This window comes from Gallus gallus, chromosome 4 (genome assembly GCF_016699485.2).
Source record: "Gallus gallus isolate bGalGal1 chromosome 4, bGalGal1.mat.broiler.GRCg7b, whole genome shotgun sequence".
Lineage (NCBI taxonomy): Eukaryota > Metazoa > Chordata > Aves > Galliformes > Phasianidae > Gallus > Gallus gallus.
In genome coordinates this window covers 38,058,575-38,074,023 of record NC_052535.1, presented here as the reverse complement: position 1 = coordinate 38,074,023, position 15,449 = coordinate 38,058,575, and the positions used below count along the sequence as shown (strand labels likewise).

Here is a 15,449-nt window from a genome sequence, read left to right as displayed (position 1 = left end):
CATACAACCTATTCAGTTACCTTAAGAAAGTGTGCTTATACTATTTTGAATACAAACCACAGTTTTCATGTTTGTACTGTTTCAGCTAGACATTAAGTCACCTTTCCACAAAGGTTTTTCTCCTTCTGCTTCATCAAAAAGGAAAAACTGAACTGACGCCACTTGAAGATCAATAATCATGCAGTAGCTTTTCCCCAGCTGAATGCTTTCATTCCTCAATATTTTACCAAGAACTCACATCCCTGAAAAAAGGATGGGCAGTAGAAGAAAGACAAAGGCACAATGGTAAGAGCCAGGAGACTTCTGGGAATCCATCTGTCACACTTTAGCAGAGAAACAGAGAGATAAAGGAACTGCATCCTGCAGAAGTATGCAGGTAGCTGGAGAGTGTGTGAACATCTACCACATCTATAAGAAGAGAGATGAAGGCATAGCAGAAAATTTTTATATGACAAACAGTATTTGCTCTGACTCCTTGATGTTTAAGAACAACACATTGGGGTTTTCCTGGGCATGAAGGCAGGTTTCATGCACCAGGGTAAGTAAAAAAAAAAAGTCAGTGTACTGATCAAGAAGAAGTTAAAAGACAAATTTGAGTAGCCTGTTATTAAAATTCAGGAATAAATGTAAAGGATTTTAATTCTTATTTTTGACATTCTATCCTTCTCAAAACACACATGCTAACCCACTTAAGATGTAGGTTCATTCTCTCTGAAACTATTTCCTCCTTAAGATTCTATCTCAGTAAAAATATGCTTATTGGCTGAAAGAGCAAAAGATTAAGCAACACCCAAGACTGGGAGGGAGGAGAGCACCCGAGCCTATTTACAAAGCTTCAAATAGATGTCACCAAAATGAAAACTAAGCAGCACTAATAATAAAAAAAAGAGTCAAAACAGTTTGCTTTACTGGCTGCTGATTCAGGGAGAAGAGTGCTCACCCAGGGGCAAATTCTTCTCATGCTATTATTAATCAAAGCATCGTAACATGCAGATATACACAAATATTTGAGTAGCCAATAAAAAGCACTTAAGAAAAAAACTGAAGCAGCTTAAAAAGAAAACACAAGTACACAAGTAGGAGACAGATAGAATTAAATTAACTAAACACTTTGTTTTCAAAGGAATTATTTCCTGCTCTTCCCATCCTTAAATACAGAGGTGGCCCGTGAATATAAAACTGGGGATATAAGTGTAGTGCAAACTGCTTGTTCCACATGAACCAGCTAAACAGATGAGGAAACAACAAAGTACTTTTTTAAGAGCTAGAGTGACCAGCAAGGACACAGAGAGGAGTTTTAGAGAACTGCTTTAGGCTACGGTGTGTACTGAAGATTAAAATCAGACTCCACCACTTTCAAGTAGAAAAAAGCTTTGCCAAGGCAGCAAACACTAGTAGAGGACATGACTGTAAGAAACACACAGTTCCAGGATTAATAGAAACACACAAAAACACAACCAAAATACCCACAACCTTTGGGCATAAACAGTCTATTTCAGTAACAAGAACATTAATATAAACATACATATCTCCAAATTTGACACACAAGTATGAGAAACGAGAGCAAAATGTTTACCCCAGAACATCATATTTGAACCTGCTTCCTTACCAGTGTCCATGAGATTACGTTCCTCTTATCTACAGAAAAAAGCTAAAACGTTCACAGATTTCTGTATAAATAACAGAGCACTCCTCCAAGTAACGAGCTAAAAAAAATCCCAACAATTCCAAACTACAGTAGACCTCTAAAGCTTCAAAAGAGGTTAAACCATCAGTTATGCTGCAGTGAATCACAAGTATTCTTCTGCTAAGCAAAAAGCAGAAACAAAAGGGAAGGCAATAAAAGTTGGGGTATTTATTTTTCTTCTCCATGAAACAGTAAAAACATCAGCTTAATTTCTTGGAAATCATGGGATGGAAGAGCCTAGTTACCAGCATTATAAACAAAAATCATTCCTAGTATGAAAATAAAATTACTATCACGAAAAAGAAAAAAAGACCCCAACACATTTTTCGGGAAATGGAAGAAACTTTGCTTGACCCAAAACAATGGATGTTTTTCTCTGCTACAGAGACAAATCTTGGCTCTATTTACCAATTCAGAACGTCAGTCATTGCTGCTTTCTCCCTTTCACCTCTGTGCTGCTTCCAAGCCTCTTCACTCTTGCCTAGACACAAAAAGGCACAAGCACATACTGGACTGTGGAAACTAGTCTATTTACTATCTTGTCATACATTAAGAAAAGCTAGCACATAGATGAAAACATCTTCACGTTTAAGACTGTTAGGGGTTGGATAAGGCTGTAAAAAGAGACTGCATAATCGCTTTCTTTGGAAGTTTTTGTGATATGACAGGACAAAGCCCTTGGCAAGCGCATCTAAATTCAGTGTTTTGTCTGTTTTCAGCTGGAATTTGTACCAGATGACCTCCGATCTGAATTATTCTATGAATTTGCAGTCCTTCGATCCTTCTGAAAGCCCCTTCATGCATTGCCAGTACAACAAAGCAGCAGTTGTGCTGGCTGAAGTTTCTGTATGACAATCACCAGTACTTGTGCCATTTCACTTTTCTTCCCAACTGCCTTTATATCTCACCTACTATTTCTTAAATCTCTTAAGTTCTTTGGAGTTTTTTTTGTTCTGCATTTGCAGGTCTAGCTCTTGGAGTCCTGGATTTGTGGCTAAGACTTCCAGAAAACACAGCAATAGAAATAAGAACAAAAATGCAGTATAGAAAAAAAAAGATGACAGAATATCATACTCAGGTTTAAGAACGATTTAAGTATTCAGATATCCCTTAAGCAACAATACAAAGCTTGGGTTTGTAGAAGTTGGGAAAAACTGACAAGGACATAAACCTAACGCAACTGGCAAAATAGACAGGGCAAGTATATACTATGGATATTGTCCCCCTACTTTTGTAATGGATCCATGAATGAGTTTGGTTTGTAGAACACAGAAGGGAAAAAAAACCCCAAACATTTAATTCATTTAAAAGACTGACAACATTTATACTGCTGAGAAGAAGGAAAGAAATCATTTCAAATCAGCAGCACCCTACAGATAATGTATTTGACAAACGAAATGAACATCAGATCTTAATAGAAAAAAAGGAATGATATTTTTGCTGAAATTAATACCTGTACAGACAACCTTATCACTAGTTTTTCCTTGCCAAGACAAAACTCACCTACCTCTCAAATCAACTTGAGCCATACCTTGAACCTGGCATATCAAGATGGAAAAAACTGTCAGGGCATCACTTGCCTGCATCACTTTCCAGCTCCCTAGTTCTTAGTGGGAAAATGTTCTTTTTATTATTTTTTCTCCTGAGACAAAGGCTGTTTGTAGTTCTACAGGTAGACTGGGACAGTGGTCTGTTGTGGTAACAAAGAACACCACGGAGCTGGAAGAGGAGTTGGGAGAGGCAGAGGTCTGGCACAAAAAGAAATGATTTCATTGGCAGGTATATCAAAGAAGTTTAAGTTCAAAGCAATAAAGCTTAACAAAACTAACAAAATACCCCGTGTGACCAAAAAAACCTTTTTACTTCCTGTTCAGAAAAACAAAACGAAACAGAGAATAAAGCACTACATTTCAGAGCAGTTCAATTCACAGCACTGGATTTTTCATCACAATTAATAACAAGGCACAGACTCTAATCCCATGCACTATTTGATAAATAAATCAGAGTATGTGATGAAGGTGTCAAATCCTTATGCTTGGTAGTGAGAATCTAAATACCTGTGACTGAGGTTTAGCAGGTATTTCCTTACTGCTTTATCAAAAAAGCTGGAAAAACAGTAAAGGACTAAGAAAGTCCTAGAACAGATAACATGGCTGCTGAAAACACCTTCACAGTGCAAGTGAAGTAAAAATCTAGCTTCAGAGTTGTTGTTATGCCCAGATTAAAAACATTTTAGTACATGGCAAGGCCCTTTTGCTACACAACTGTAAAGCAAAAGTAAAATTGTTCTATTATTAAAGAAAGGACAAAAAAAACCAAAATGTCACAAAAAACATTCATAAAGACACACACAGACAATATTGTCACTAACAAGACTACTAGAACTTGTACTGAGTTGGACTACCTTAATGGAACGACAACAGCGGTTCTCCTCCCATAAATGTATGAACTACCAATTGCAATTCTTATGCAAGTACTACAGACGTAAGGAAGAGATTAACAGATAAGGACTACAGCAAAGAAACAAACATACGCAACAGATGAAGTTTTGCACTAAAACAAGGTAAGAATAAACACCAGTGCATTTGATAATGGGGGAGTGCAAAGTGGTTTTCTCACGGCAGGCTGCATCCATTTGTTAGGGCACTTACCAGGTCACCTCTAGGTGCTTCCTGATAATCTACAGAAAAGCAGGACATTGAACTTCTTGTGCCATTGCTCTCATTGGCGTGCCGAGGAGGCTGTGCATATTGCCTGTATGTAGCACTCTTTGGGGTCCAGCGAAACAGGTTGATTGACTCACGAACACAGCGCTCAATGTCAATCTCTGATCATGGAAAAAAACAAGTGTTAAAAAAAAATAATTAAAAAAAAAATCAGTAAAACCAAGTAATCTTGCTATGATATTGCTAGATAAATATGCACATATCTATCTATTGTGCTGTCTCTCTCCTTTAAAAAGTCCAGTTTTCAAAAATAGCTTGCCATTCAAATACTCAGCAACTTACGAAAAACTAGCAAACTGTTTAAGAGAAGTATAACAGAACTATTAACAATGCAATGGGAGAATATAATTGAAGAACAGTCATTGTAATGCATCTTCACTAAATGCCTTTGCAAAGCAGACTATTGACTCAAATATAAATGCATGCAGAACGTCAAAGGTATATTTCATGCAGTGTACAGAAATTGAGATTTTTGGATCAACTCATTGTCCCATTTGTCAGATATGTACCTGCTACAAGCCTGACAATTTTGTTGTGAAAGCATTCAGTGTTGCTGAACCTTGTGTGGCCTGCTGTTTTGACGAACTTATATGCTATCAGTAGGGTGGAAAACAGGGAATCTCAACATTACTTTGTGCTTGATGTGCACACTGGTGCACACAATGAATTTCTCTTAGAGCTGTGAAGTTCAAAACCCAGCTGCAACTTAGAGTGGAATACTCCAAGCTGAAGGAGCAAAGTGCAATATGTGACAAAATATTACTCAACCTGGGAGGAAAGCAGATAACCATTAAAGGTGAAGCATCCTAAAAATAAGCTGCAGTCAAAGAAAAATTAACAAAGAGTACTGAAAAAAAAGGAAAAAAAAAGAGAACCTACAATAAACACAATCTTTGCAGCAACAAACATAAAAATCCTTCATGTATGTTCTAATAGGATGTAAAGAAAACCATTTCCTTTTCTATCACTGTAAAAAGACTGGTTAGCCTTGCATCTCCTGTTTGCAATTTGACAAAGAAAATATTACCCTAACTTGCATTTTAGGCTGCACCTAGCATAGTGCATCAGACAAACATGACGCACATTAGCACTTCTTGCATTTGTCCCAAGCATCTTGGATAAGCCACTGCAGCACCATCAATTTACAAGACTGAGGCATCTATTTCGTTGAAGAAAAGAGGTACTACTGTCAAACTTTCTCTGTCCATTTCAAACAGTTTTGATGCATTGCCAGGAATAGAACTGATACACTACCATCAATGAAAGAGTCATTCCAGAAACCTCAGTCATTAATGTTGTAGTGAGCTAATGAAGCTGAAATTGAAGCCTGAGGCAGATCACTCCAGTTGGATGACGTTAGTTACTGTGTTTAAAACACAATGAATGATGTGATCTATTAATTTCCCATTCAAAAAAACTATCCATGTTCAGGTAGTATACTGCCCTTTAGTGTATACTTTGCTTCCACTGAAGACAATACAATTGTGCTTAAAAAAAAAAAGTACAACATATTTTTTCTTAAAAATATCAGGTTCCCTATCTATTTGGATAGTACTCGCCAGAGAGAAAACGGACAGTGTGACTCCCAGAGTAATGAACAACTTTTTCATTTTGTGATGAAATCCTACTACATTTTCCATTTTCAACACACCATAATAGAACTTTGATATTTAGCATTTTTCCCAAAGAAAACCCCGGCAACTGGAAAACTGCCAAGTGATTTAGACATTCGGTAAGAACAGCAGGGACCTTTCACTGGTTACTTCTCCCAGAGTTCAGAATACACACCGAAACACCAACTACAGTCACACTTTCTCTACGTTCTGAAAATGACTTATAAAAACATGATCATTTTAAGACTGTTCTTGCTTTTCTGTTTATTCTAGAGTGAGTTACAGCCTTGTCTGAGTATTTTTGCAATAAGTGAGCTGAATGCAGAACTTAGATATTAAAAAAATATGAATAGTAATTAATAGCATGAGACGCTTTCAGCTGTGAAAGGATATAATGGCCCGCAAATACCTGAAATTGAAAACAAAGAACTGGGGGGAATGGAATAGGAAATTCACGTGCAGTAGAAAGTTATGAAAAAGATAAAAGCAGGAATTGAGACTGAGTTTGGCACTGACACAGACCACCAACATACTTTTCCTAGAAACAAGTTCTAGAATTCCAGAAGGAATCTATGTTGATAAACGAAAAATTCAGCAACAGATTTCCCTTAAAAGAAAGATGTCTGCCCTATTTCAAGGTGTGAATCAAAAAATTTCTGAGTCTGCTCTTCTGTGATTCCTGGCTGCGTGGCTTTTAGTTTCTTCCAAGCAGCAATTCAGGTGGACAATGGCTATGCCTAAAAATAAAACTCCATGAAACAATAGGGAATTTTAAATGGTTCGTGAAGCCATCCAAAACCTAACAGCAATTTGGAGTCTGCCAGCAAATTAATAGGTTTCCAAACAAACAAATAAATAAAACAAGGAGATTGCAGTTTCCACAGAGAACATAATGTTTATGTACACATACAGATGTATGCGTAAACATCGGAAGATCAACATCTAGAACTTACCAAGGCAAAAAGGACTATCAGCAGCAAAAGCATTTACTCATTTTTCTTTTTTAAAAACTGATTACATTCAGGACAGGGGAACTTAGGAAGAGTTTAAAGTGGTGTAAATAATTTACAGAATGTTTAATTAGCCCCAGCACATGAATTAACTTCACACTTGAGTAACCTCCAAGACTTCAACCTTTCTTTGAAATTTTGGTTTAAGAAAGATCACTTCCTGCCAGTAAAGAAACTGCAGTGCAGTCTTCTGCAGCCTCACTGGATAAGATCTTTTCCCTTTTCCCTTACCTTTTGCTAATAAGAGTCTACAGCATTACTTCAATTTTGATTTCTTCCCATGTTCTTACAAGCATTTGAAAAAATGATTCAGTCCATTAAACGTTCTTTCTTATTATTTCTATTTTCACACCAGGGATTTTCATCTTCATAGTATCAATCTTTCTTCCACTTTTCCTGCTCAAGTATTACTCTGTTACCAGTGAGAAGCTTACAAATGATTAAACACGCTGTCAGTAAGTCAGACGTGTAAATATATGAAGTCAGTATCTAGACTCTTGATCAGGACTGTGAACAAATGAACAGAGAGCACTTCACCAGGATGCCAGACTACTTGTCATAAGCAAACAATTTGGAAGAACATCCTTTTGAGAGAAAGCTCTGAATAAACCTCAAAGTGGCAGAACAAAGTGAACAAAAATATCCAGAAAGAATGGAGAGGGCCTCTTCACTTACGGAGATGAACACACAGCATCTCTGTGCTCTCTTAAGGTCCCAACAGTGGTGTGTTTTGTAGTTTAAGAAGCACGTGCCTTCCATTTTTACTCATACTGGAAAATCTATAATCAAGATGTGCTGACATAACATTAAGCCATTAACTGTGAAATACGCACCGAAAAAAAATGTAAGTGCAGGTTCAAAAACATAATCTAAATGCTATAAAAATAAGTTCTCATCTCAACTTTAAGTACATCTTAAAGCAGTCTGGTTTTCATAAAGTGAAAAGCACCCGCGCTTCAAAAAGTCAAAACTGGTACCCCACTATTTAGAAACTAAAAATGACAAGTTTCGTTGCAAAACACCAGTCCTGGATGTTCTACATCAACTGAGCAGCCAAGAAGCAACCAATCGTAGAGGAAACAATTCTGTGGCACCAGCCAGCTACTCTACTGCTTGGCATCAAAAGCCTTTTCCTTCCTTATTTTTTAAACGTGCAAAGCCCATGGGAACTGGAAAAGGTGTGTGGGTGGGGGGGAATAATCTAACATTAATATCCTGGGTTTGCTACTACTAAGCCTATTGAAATACCTTAGTTTTCTAAACTAAACTCTATTGCTGCTTTAAGATATTACCCATTTTAGTCTGTTCATTCTAAAATACTACACTGTATAAAGAATCTTCTCTCCTTTCTCAACAGTCTCAACTGAAATGGCTGGTTCACCTTATTTACTTGCCATTCTATTCAGTATTTATTATTATAGATTCAGCAGGAAAGCAGACTGCTCTTGAAATTCATATTTTAAAGCGGTTAGATCAGTTAAAAGGCACCTGTGATAGCAGCACACGTAGAACTTCTTATTTTTACAGCAAAATGGGGTGTGCAAATTTTCAAAGCACCAAGTGAAAGAAATGAATAGGGAAAAATGTAACATGAAAGGCTTGCTCTTAAAAAAAAAAAAAAATGTATACAGATCAAATCTTTGTGTGCCGTTAATGAATTCCAGAGGCCTTTCCTTGGGTAACGAGACGTGAGTTAAGAAGTTTGGCCAAAATAAACTGCTCCTGCATTTTGGATGCAGCCCAGAATTATGGGCTTGGTCTGACCTCTCCATCACAAATACTTTATTACTACTCTGCCAAGCAACATCAGCTTTCCACACGTAGCCACAAAAATAAATAGGAAAGTAGACCTCTGCACAATATAAGCAGGGAAGCTGAACAGGGCAGTCAGTTTGATCTCGTGATTCCTGTGCTCAGAAGAAATAGGGGTGGAAAGGCCATAAACCTTGAATTTTTTTGCAACACATAAAAGGAAACACTAAGCCTAGATAATTAAAAGGACACATCTAGTAAGAGAATTGACATTTCCATCCAATATCTCTCTATTTATTACTGCTAAAAGGTTGTTATAAATGGAAAGGTCAATGCAGAATTATTCTTTTCATAAAATTTATTTCATACACTACAGGATAATTGTGCTGTTTCACTGTTTTGTGGACTGTCATTTACTCTTGCATCAGCATCTCTTTCAATGCATCTTGAGAAAGGAATTTCAAAGGCAACATAAATATCACTCATTCATTCTAAAAATTTGTCAGCTAATAAATTAGAATGCTCTGCTTTTCTTTGTACATGTATGCAAGGTGTGCATATTTCAGTATCTGTCACAAAGACAAGTGCTGTCAATCAAGGGACCACCACATTTTTTATGTAGCAGAGCAGGTTTACAGAAGTTGCACTCAGCTAGATAAATGGCTGGATGCAGAAGCCAAGGCAAAAACCATAGCACTTTCTCTTCAGACAGATTACATTTTGCAGGGATGTAATTAGGCTCAATCATTTCAATGCTGCGTTGACAGGCTACCTTGCCTGGGAGTGCATTACTCTGTAATTTCTTTCTGTATCTTGAAATAAATAAAAAAAAAATTTCAAAATGCTACGCCCTATGCCCTACTGAGAAGGAAGAATGAAACAGAATACATACGGACTGTAATACAGCTTGGACTAGTTTGGTTCATTGTTATACACAAAATTGCTTTAAAGAATTATATGAAGTGTGCCAGGGCACATGGCAAAAGTTTTTACAACCCAACAAAATGTAAAAGACATCTAAACCAGCCATAACATCAGATTAGGATAGCAACAGAAACGGCTAGAATCAACACTGTAAAATGGAAATAGTCAGATGTAGGCTACTGTGCAAAAAGGAATATACACTTAAAGAGTAAGGAGGAATAAAGCCAGTTAGTAAGAAAGAACTTACAAAAAATGCTTACAAAATATCAGGGATCAGCTTAGAGGAAGAATTTGTTAGAAACACATGGAGATGAAGAACTTTTGCATTCTCATGCATGCTCAAATATGCATGTGGACATAGTGAAGATAAACAAAGATTTAGTCAACATGTTTTTGTTCATGAAAGACATAAGCTACAGCTTCATGCTAATGTTCAAAGCAAAGCAAAAAAAACCCAAGCTATAGCTTTTCCATTATGTTAGCAATTATTTCTTCAGATTTCACCAGAAGTACTTGCCTAGCTACGGAGTCAAATCAGATGTGACTAACCTATGCCCTACAGATACTTGTCTAGACTTTTCAAAGGTTTTACACGACACACCCTGATGTGTGCTTAGTCCATTCATCACAATTTATAAAATACAGACAGTATTCTTCACATACAATGTGAGCTTTTTGCAGCTGGGACACTTGTCCTTCCTGAACAATCTGCTAGCAATCCAGTCCTGAAATGTGTTCTGAGCCTGCAATATCAACAAAGTCTTCGCTTTATGTACAAATCTTGTATTAGTTCTCCATGATTAGTTTCGTTCCTTCTGTTGATTCTACTAGAATCCAGCTCTTAATAGAAGAAAGAAATAAAAAAGAAATATGGATAGACAGAATCAAAAGCCAGATGCAAATTAAAAAGCAAGAGTTTAAATTCTTTGAACACTGGAAAGTAAAGGAACCCAACAGGTATTCCAAACTACGAGAGAGCTGAGAACTCCCTTAAAGACGCCTTATTCCTCAGGCCTTCTTTTAGCAGATTTTACTGGCTCTCAGACTACACTGCCATTCCAATCCTGTATTTAAGTAGTTGTGTGTTTTTAAATCCAGCCTTGTTACTAGTTATACACATCACAAGTCCATCTATGAAAACACAGAGATGCGCTGCTAATGCACATTTTAATTTTAACGCTGCTGTACCTCCCAGAGCTCACCTCTCAGCTCTGCCTGAGCACAGCATCAGCTCAACAAACCCATGCAAACTCTAATCTGTTTCATCAGTGAAAAACGGTACTGAGTTTTGCTACTCCCAACATCCTGGAAAGTCACCTTGACAAGACTGGTTAATTCTATTTGTGCAGCTCAATATAAAATACTCCTTAATTAACAAGTAGAGAACTAAAGGTCATAGGGAATAACTGTACAGGCAAACAAACATTCAGCACAGCAAAAATATTAGCTAATCCCTATCAGCACCTTGCTCTGTCAGCAGCATTTCCCATAATTGAGGAAAGAAAAAAAAAATCTACTGCACTCTTGCTTTCTAAGCACTGATCCTGAGGCAGCTGACATACAATCCTAATGAAATCAAATAAGAGGGAAAGATTTTTTCCAAAACACGTTCATAATATATATATTTTTTCACTTCATCTAGAAGAAAACCTCCAAGAAAAGTGGCTTAAATTTTGTTTCTCTGTGCCTAGAAAAATTTGACAGTCTAACTACCTGTGCTCGGATTTTATTCCAGAGTAAAAGCGTACAAAATCCTGTATGACTAACAAGTGTATTATTCAGTCCCCTTTTGCTATGATGAATACATACAGCTGCTATCAAGAAAGAAGAGGCATAAGCTGTGCATCATATTGATTTTTAAGACATCAGGATAAAGTTCTACTGATGAACTGATTTTTTCCTCTTCATTGATAGAATACAGCATTAGACAGTTCTTTGCTGAAGGATGCATATTCTGTTTTCCTCTACTACAGGCAACTAGAGTAGCAAGAACACAAACATGAACAAAATAAAGAATTTTTTCTTTACTATTTCACCCATCCCAGCATTTCTCTTCAGTCTCAAAACAGTGGAGTCTATAAATAGAATTGCATGCTGTTCATGTAGCTACAAGTGGCATGAAGTGAATAATTAAAGGTAAAATGATATCAATAGTACAGTTTGACACAACACAACAGCCTTGGTGAGCAGGTGTGCCCTAACAAATTACTCTGCTTCTGTACCAAAGCCAGCTCCCAACCCCACCCTTGGCTGTCAGCCATTAGAGAAACAAAAACAGCAAAAAAACCCCACCACCAAAAACTCCCACAGTTACTAGCAGCTATGCAGGACTTCTGCTTTACCTACCTTGTTATTTAGTGACAATATGCATCTTCGCAGATTGCAGTGTAAAATACACCTGACACCTGCATCTTAAAAAGCCATCTAGCACAATGACAAGGATGAATACCCTGAAAAGATATCTCCTTAAATATTCATCTGATCTACATCTTAAAAAAACAAACAAACAAACAAATAAAAAACTGAAAGTCAATTTTTAACTTTTAGTTTTTTTAAATTTTGATACCTTTTGATGTTTTTAACATATTTTTTTGTTGTTGTTGTTATGGTTACAGCACCACTATAATGCAGGGCATGTGACAGAGACCAAGTTGTTTTTCTTCAGATACATACTAATTTGAAAAAGCAGATCAGCTTCAGTAATGCCATGATAAACCAACATACAACATTACCTTCCATAAGGGACAATAGTTTTGAACTTAGGCAAGCTAAAACAAAGCCACACGTCAATATTTAGACACGTAGTTGAATTTATGAAAAATGACCTCTTTTCCCCAGAGCCTTAATCTGAGCCATCCAATGTTGTCAAAACTGCATGACAAAAAGCCAAAACTTACTCAAAGCAGTTTAATGCCTTGGTTTTTCTATTTTTCACTCAAAGCTGGAAGACCCCAGTGCATCTCTTCCCACCTACTCAGAGTTGGCGTTTGACCTCAAAGTTAACATTTTTAGCCAACAAGTGGTGAAACAAATGGAAACAGGCACCACGCAACCACAAGCTTAATACTGGCTAGGTGGACAAATGCAGTTCCTTTTGTCTGCCAAGTCTTAATTAAATAAACACTGAACCACCAGAAATTTTGGCAAGATAAAGGTGTACAAATTGCAGGTGTGGGTAGAAAATGCATTTTCGTAACAGAAAAACAATGAAAAGTAGAACAGCAGCTACCCAGGGGTTGGATATGTATCTAAAGACATCGCTCAAAACTGATATAAAATACAATGCCAGTGTAGAATTCTCACAATTCTTTCATGTTCAGTCCATTTTTGAACTTGATGTAATCCTTCTAAGCATTTATACAATTTTCACCATCACAGAATTACCATTTTGGAGCACTGCTACAATGGGAAGAGATACTTGTTTTTCGCACTTACTTATTTTAAATTTCTTTTTATTTTTTTCCCCAGAAATTAACAGCATTCTACCAGAATGCTTCCTACTGGAACATCAGTAAAGTTGACAAACTATAATCAGTAGAAAGCATAAGCATTATGGTATTACAGATGTTAGTGACTTTACAATACAAACATATGTATTATGAGAACTAGTGTGTTCTTATACATGACCTCAGTACCAAGTACTTCAACTGTCAGCGAATCAGCTGGCTCAAGATAAATGGGAACATGTGACTTAGAAGCACATAAGGAAAAAAAAAGTAGGGAGAAATGACCTTAGGCAAGAAAGTAAGTAAAATATTAATGAACCTATATTTAACTAAGATATACAGCTAATATATGAGAAAGGACAAGGGAAGGAGAAAGACAGTCTTTTAGTTTAGCACTTACCTTTCAAACCACCTGAAGATATCCAGATAAATTTAATAAGGGAATTTGAAATGTTTGAGCACGTAGACTGAAAATGAAGAGAATCAGCAAAGGCAAAGGTAGGGAATTGGCTAGCTAAATTTCTTTTGAACAGTAAAATAGCAATTGTGTAGTAGAAACTAAACTGAAAAGTAGCAGAAAAGTAATATTTGGAAACCTAGATACTTGTTTAATGGTATACAATGGGAGAAAGCTTCATCTGTGAGAAGTTGATGAACCTCTGAAGACTGACTTACAGAACTCAGGCTGCTTGCTGCCACGCTAGATACTACTGCTAAGCTTCCAAACTCTGCCTACGTGGAGATTGCTGTGCTTAGCAAGACCTTTTTAAGATTAAATGCTCCTTCAAACTTGATTCTGTCATTCAGTTCTTCAGAAAAAGAACAACTTCTGTTCAAATTGTGCACATGGTGTTAGAATATATCCTACTAAATCTATAATTAGTTCAGAAATAGCCAAACGTTAAATTTCTCTTAAGAAAAGGCCATGTGATTAAAACAGTGTCACCTTATAAACAGAACCTTTATTATGTTGGTGAGAGCCTGGGTTGGGGAAAGGGAAGTAATACAAGAACATGGGCATGTTCTGAGTGCAGCAGACATCCAGTTCAGATGTTACCTAAACATTAGTTGATCACAAATGGAAACACATCTTTCAGTTTATATGATTTACTCAGTTCAAATGCACTCTATGGTCTCCGTAGTAACTCATTCACAAGTAAGAGTCAGCCTGCACGGTTAACTGCCATTTTTTTTTTATAGCAGATGGGACACTTGTTTGTGCAGATAAGTCAACAATAATGCTCATGTAGCCTTCCATCTGGCTTTGAGGGTTATTTTGAAAGCCATATATTTCAAATGCAAACTGATTTAAAGCACCAATGCCACCTACATTGCTTTTCATAATATATTAATTTTATATTAACTGTTTTCATAGCAGAATTTTGTTTTTTAAAGGAAAAGGAAAACAGGCTTGTATCAGCATCAAAAGTGTTAAGGTACAGTTAAGAACACCAATACTTTTTTTCCCTAAGCCATCCTACTAGCTGTGTTTTTTATACATGTAGTATGTCTAGGAACAGTAGCTCATGAATTATTTAAGATTACTCTAAATTTCACAATGAATTATTCCAACTTTCCCCAGGAAATGAGAGTGATCTCCCCCAATTATCGGTGATGACAACAAAAGGACTTCTGCTAACCTGGTCAAGTTGTAGGCGGGCCCTACACACAGAGAGAGGGAGTTCACCTAAATCAAACATTATTCAACACATGAAAGATTTGTAGTACATATTCAAATGAAAGCACCTATTTTATTCAGCAACACACTGCAGAAGACAAAGAGAAAAAAAAAATAGTTTCCTCTATACCTGGTAAGTCTGAAAAAAGGAGAATGCATTCATTGAATCCATTTGCAAGAAGACGATCTCTCAGTTGTTGAAGTATAGCCACCCCAATGCAGAACGGGAAGGAGGAATTTCCAAGCAACAATGTATCCCACAAGTGAAAAATTTTATGCAAAGGAAAGACATCTGCATAATGAAAACACACATACACACACAAACACACATACACAAAAAGAGCAAAATTAATACAGGTTTGTTTGCATACACAGACTCATACACACTAGTCCAGAAACAATCAGTATTTTCTTTCTTTATTAAATGCTATCAAATATGCAGGTTTGCACATTTCAAACACACATGAAATTAGGCAATTTGTTTTTCTTTTGGTATAGCATGAAGGAGTGTGTATCAGTTACTTCCAGCAGCATGAAGACATTAATGAGTGAATCAGTAAGCTCAGCTACTTAAAACTAAATGAGGAAATGAGCAGAATAGAGCAAAACCTGA

The 15,449-nt window shown here is 36.7% G+C and overlaps 1 protein-coding gene across 3 annotated transcripts in view; it reads right to left on the bottom strand.

Annotated features, from left to right (window-relative positions):
- TBCK (TBC1 domain containing kinase) overlaps nucleotides 1-15,449 on the bottom strand; it is a 94,691-nt gene that overhangs the window by 26,468 nt on the left and 52,774 nt on the right. For 2 of the 3 annotated variants that reach the window (NM_001012577.2, NM_001396974.1), the window contains exons 22-23: nucleotides 14,967-15,128; nucleotides 4,339-4,514 (exon numbers count right to left, since the gene is read on the bottom strand). In NM_001012577.2, the coding sequence (NP_001012595.2) occupies nucleotides 4,339-4,514; nucleotides 14,967-15,128 (338 nt within the window). Of the gene's footprint in view, nucleotides 1-3,279; nucleotides 3,436-4,338; nucleotides 4,515-14,966; nucleotides 15,129-15,449 lie in introns of those variants that run through there. The other variant, XM_025149626.3, reaches the window with a different exon arrangement.